The following is a 5,726-nucleotide window of genomic DNA, read 5'->3' as shown; positions in this document are numbered from 1 at the left end:
CCATCGATGGGTTTGCTCACTCCCATAGTGAGCAATAAGCCTTTCCAGCTCCTCCTCCCCAAAGACATTCAACTCCTCATCAGTCATGGAGTCTACTGGGCGGAGACTCAGCACACCAAATGCAGACAACAGAGAGGTGTTTGGAAATCTGGAGTGCATGTTGCTAATCATGTTGTCAATGAATTTGATGCATAGCTGCTCCAGATTGAATGTGCCCCCAGTGATTTGGTGCTCACCCTTGTACATGTTGTCCTGGATGTTGCTGGCTAATGCCGTCAGGTTGGGAGATCTTAACTCTTTGATCTTTTTCAGATCTTCGATTGCCAGGTCCAGCTTCACTTTAACCAAGGCAACATCAACATTCTCGGTTTGCAGGAACTGGGATAAGATGGTGACAGGGGCCACTGCATCCATCATCCGAGCGGTGATGCTGATGAATTTGACTGTACCTATTTTCTTCTTCAGGCCGTTTGCTTTTGGGTCTTTGCTGACATCCTGGGATACGTCAGTGAAATAGGACAGCAAACTATCGATGGTCCTGTGCACAGTTTGTAGAGCATTGAAGTACGACAGCCATCGGACAGAATGCAGCTCTTTGTAGGTCAACACAGGGTCATCCAGCAGTTTCTGTATGTCTTCGATTCTGGCTGCTCTTTTGGGACTGCCCCGGAAGTATAGAAGAGATCAGTCAGAATCTGCTGGTGCTCCTTGAGATCTGGTATTGCCTCTGCTGCTTGAGATGTACACAAGGCCAGGGTGTGTGCGGCACAGATATAAAGATCTAGATGCCTCGTTCGCCTCTGCAGTTCATTGGAGCGACGTGCAACAGTTGTAGTCCGGACATCCTGGAAAAACTGAGGGAACGCTGTCAGTCAAAGTGACTACTGGCCAATCACAGCGCGACTTTTCCAGGACTTATCCAAGGACTACAATTCAATTCAACAGAGCCAGTTCCGATGTTGCGCGGCTCAGCTGTTCTTACAGGCTGCGTACGTAAAGACCCGCCCCCACCTACCTCTGATTGGCCTAGCAACTTCCCTATGTGTGACACACGTGGAAGCAATGCACACGTGATTCCCTTAGTCCCTCGATGCACATGCATCAGAGTCGAAGGAGGCGTCTACCTTTCTATGTCTATGGTGTGCGGCACAGTGCACATTAACCATGTGTGGGTTGGCCCGAAGCAGTATTCCTGTGCAGCCTTTGTTTCTTCCTGTCATGACAGCTGCTCCATCCGATCCCATGCTCATCACCTTGGTTAATGGGACATCCAGCTCTGACATCACATTCTCGATGGCCTTTGCAATGCCCACTCCTGTTGCATCCCTACACTCTCTATTGGCAACAAAATGAGTGCTTGGTTCAACTGTACCAGGATCAAGGATTTGGACATACACAACAAGCCGTTTATGGTTTGTGATGTCTGTAGACTCATCTGTGAGCACAGTCACACATGGAGATTCCCCCAATTTCTTTTTTAGGCCAACATCCAGTGTGGCTGACATACTGGACAGCATTTCGTTGGCAGCGTATCGTGTTTTGTATGAGACAGTCTTTTGCTGTAGATGCTGAAGATCTGGGACACCTTCCTCTGTCATAAAGGTACTTAACGACCCAAACTTGGACAGGGGGACATCTTCCTGGACCAACCAGTGAGTGGTTTTAAACAGTACCAGTGCTGTTCTGTCTTGCTGGCTGTTAACCTTCACTTGACTTTGTTCTAAGTCGTTTTGCAGAGCAGGAACTATGAGGCAGGACTGATGTTCTTTGCTAGTAACATGGCGAGTGAGGGTGGAATGCTGGAAGTTGGTTCATTGGTTTGATTTGTGCATTTGTGATTTTCTTTTTGTATTTTGTACAAATGTCACAGTACATGTAGTTGTCATCCGAGAAGCGCAGCCATTGATATGTTGTGAGCCACTGATTGAGAAAGGTCCGCTTTTTCTTTTTGGAAGGTGGAGGTGCAGAGGTTGCCAGCTCAACTGCAGCAGTTGTCTCATCAGACTCTGAAGTAGACTCAGAGGCAGAGCTAATAATTGGCAATGGAGAGGTAGGCTGTGCACATGCTGTGGCAGGGAGGGGAGCATCACAGGGAAAGGAAGGAGCAGAAGATACTGTATACAATAAGAAAGAAAGATTATTATAATTAAATCTAGAAAAATAAAAAAATACAATTTTAAACATTTTAAGTTAGTTTTTTAACTAAGCGTTACAAAGAATTACTTGAAAATGTATTTACAAGACAAGTCTATATGAAACCCCTCCCCCTGACCCTTCTTTGTATTTACCTACTGTATGTTTTTATTTTACTTTTTCTTTAATTCTTTTTTAATATGTTTTCCCTTTTTTTCCCTGACTATATCTACTGCATAGTACTGTGTTCTATCTGTCTGTCATTCAGTGTTATATAAGATACTTCAATGGTTTCCTATGGAAATAAGCTTAGTCTTTTCATGGATCTCCTTTTAGTAGACCTTGTACCAGTGAACTGTACCGTCATGAAACTGTACCTTTTACTATGCAAACTTCTTATAAAGTCAATCAAAACACATATTCCAATTGTCTTTAGATGTGACAGTTTTAACTGTTACTGTAATACATCTTTATTCTTTACATTGTTTATCTTACAAAATACATACAAAAACGAATTAAACAATTAAACTATGAGATGAAGAAGCAGCAGAGATAGCAAGTGTTGATGCAGCAGGTATGGAGTCCTCCTCATCATCATCATCAGTTATAGGCCTACTTTTTCTGGGTTTCGAATAAGCTGGTTATGTTTTGTTGCCCAGCAACAGGCTTCAATTTCTTCCTTGGTGGCATTTTATGCCAAAATAACCACAACAATCATCAAAGTTTCTTTTTTTATTCAAGTTATTTTCGGAGACCGCTCGTTGTGTCAATGCGCATGTCGCTGCAGTGTAGAGACGTCACGTTTCTGCGTCGTGCCTTGCCATACACGTTCTGTGGGGGAACCCTTTTTGGTGTATCACCTAACACGCTGTGCCAATATGGTCAGAGAGCGGCCCGGTGCTACGCTAAAACTCAGGCACCCATTGAATTCTGTGACCATGCACGGTCGCACAAAATGGCGTTGTGGATTCAAAACACACACAGTCGTTAGTTCTATCGTCTGTTTTAAGACTTTCTACGCGGATTTCATTTGTGTTAACGTAGGGTAAAGTAGCATGCCTTCACCCATGAACAATGGTGGCGTCTGTGGACTTTTTAAAATGTTTTTTTTTTGCGACGTGGTAAATTATTTTAACGTGGACTCCAATGGAGGCGATGCGTCCGTGGGACCCCAGGACAATGACGTGAATGCGTCTCTAGGCAACGTGAACGCGTCTAAGACACGGGACGCGCACGTAATGACGTCACTGCATAACATTTTACCTGTTCCTTATATTATACTAGATCCTTACCCGTTCCTTACCTGTTACCCATTACTCACTCGGACGGACAACTGGTTGATGACTTCACTGTTTTTTTTCAAGGGATCCCCATTGGATGACGTAAACTCATGGGACAGTCATGTCCCATGAGCTTGTATCACGTTGATGGTGACGTCACCAAGAATGCTGGTCCCTTATTGGCTGTGGGTGACAGACAGACAGACAGACATTATGTTGTTTGATGACTTTTTCAAGGGTTTCCCCATTGGATGATGTCACTCTGCTTTTTCAAGGGTTTTCCCTTTGGATGACGTAAGCTCATGTCCCATAAGCTTGTATTACATTGATGGTGACGCCACCATAGTTAGATATTACTTAAATTAAGAAACATTTCTATCGCTACTGAGGTGACAGACAGCACGTACCACACCTGATTATCACACACATATGCATGCCTGCCTCACCTCCTAGTTGACAATGGTGGATGAGAATGAAACAGCACTGATGCCGGAGAAAGATCACGGACGCTGCAGTGATTTTGAGAATGATGAGCACAACCTTGATGATGGTGACATGGGTCTGGGGGGTGATATTGGGGCCAAGAAGAAAAAGAAACAAGGGAGGTCTGGAGCCATGAAAGCATGGCACACTCTTCCCCAGGCCACGGTAGACTCATTACCAGCTGATAAGTTGCAGATCAAAAAGGCCCTAGAACTTCTCTCGGCAGGCTAAGGCCCCGCCAAAACCAAGGCGAGCCAGAAGAGTCATCCGTTCTGGGACACACAGCCTGTGCCTAAGCTAGGGGAGATGGTGACATCAAACGGCTCCATTGAGCCCAGCAAAAACAACATTCGTGAGGAGCCCTACAGCCTTCCACAGGGCGTTTGCTGGGATACACTTGACTTGGGCAACGCGTCTGTGCTCACGGAGCTTTACACCCTCCTCAATGAGAACTACGTGGAGACTGATGACAACAGCATGCGATTTGACTACTCCCCTGAGTTTCTGCTCTGGGCCCTGCGTCCCCCTGGTTGGGAGCCACAGTGGCATTGTGGGATGAGGCTCAACTCTAACCGGAAGCTTGTGGGCTTCATCAGCGCAATCCCTGCCAACATTTGCATCTACGGCACAGAAAGGGAAATGGTCGAGATCAACTTCCTCTGTGTCCACAAAAAGCTTCGCAGCAAACGAGTTTGCCCAGTTCTAATCAGAGAGATCACCAGACGGGTCAACCTGCACGGCATCTTCCAGGCGGTTTACACCGCCGGAGTGGTGCTGCCTACGCCCGTGGGCACGTGCGGGTACTGGCATCGCTCTTTGAACCCCAAAAAGCTGGTTGAGGTGAAATTCTCTAGCCTGAGCGAGACCAGGACGCTGCAGCGCACCATGAGGTTGTACCGGCTGCCTGAGGCGCCCAAGACAGCCGGGCTGCGGCCGATGACAAGGAGCGACGTTCCAGCGGTACACCGCTTGCTCAGTAAATACCTGAGCCTGTTCCACCTGGCGCCCGTCATGAGTCAGGAAGAGGTGGAGCACTGGCTGCTTCCCCGGGAAAATGTCGTCGACACGTACCTGGTGGAGAACAGGTGGGGCAAGGTGACAGACTTCCTGAGCTTCTACACGCTACCCTCCACCGTTATGGACCACTGCGAGCACAGCAGTCTGAAGGCCGCCTACTCATTCTACAACGTGCACACCGCCACCCCCCTGGTGGATCTGATGTCCGATGCCCTCGTCCTGGCCAAGACCAAAGGGTTCGACGTCTTCAATGCGCTGGACCTCATGGAAAACAAGACGTTCTTGGAGGAGCTGAAGTTTGGCAAGGGAGATGGGAATCTCCAGTATTATCTGTACAACTGGAGGTGTCCCAGCATGGAATCAGAAAAAGTTGGTTTGGTACTTCAGTGACAGGACAGCGATCCCTAAACCTTTATTTGTTTTATTTCAAGGTTGATATAGCCTACGTTGGGGGTCCATGGACCCCACGTTGAGAACCACTGAGCCAGGATACCCAGACCAACACACTGACCACTTGACAGATGGCCCCGAGCCCTCAAGCCCTGCACCCTCACAGTTTTAAGTGATGTCAGGCTTAAAGGGATATTATTCCACTTTCATAAAAACCTTTGGTCATTTTATCGTCTAATCAGGCTTTTATGAACACTCTGAACAGATTTTAATTTGCTTAATTCAATATTTAGATATTTGATGTAAATGTTATCAGGCCCTCCAGGCCCAAGGCCTCTTCCCATACACACCCATTGTAACTTCAAACTCCATTTTAATCATGATAGATTCATTAAAACACCCATTATTTTTACTGGTGACTCC

At 46.6% G+C, this 5,726-nt stretch overlaps 1 protein-coding gene across 1 annotated transcript; it reads left to right on the top strand.

The window, feature by feature from the left end:
- Window positions 1-3,872: 3,872 nt before the first annotated feature.
- On the top strand, window positions 3,873-5,303 carry LOC308286860 (glycylpeptide N-tetradecanoyltransferase 1-like; the record flags this gene model as incomplete). Its single annotated transcript, XM_080727983.1, has 2 exons — window positions 3,873-4,061; window positions 4,146-5,303. 2 exons carry the CDS (start codon window positions 3,873-3,875, stop codon window positions 5,301-5,303), a joined length of 1,347 nt encoding a protein of 448 aa, XP_080584109.1.
- Window positions 5,304-5,726: the final 423 nt, after the last annotated feature.

The sequence above is a fragment of the Nannobrachium achirus genome (genome assembly GCF_963921795.1).
Source record: "Nannobrachium achirus genome assembly, chromosome: 6".
Lineage (NCBI taxonomy): Eukaryota > Metazoa > Chordata > Actinopteri > Myctophiformes > Myctophidae > Nannobrachium > Nannobrachium achirus.
The sequence above is the reverse complement of the archived record's forward strand: the minus strand, read 5'-3'. Positions and strand labels throughout refer to the sequence as shown.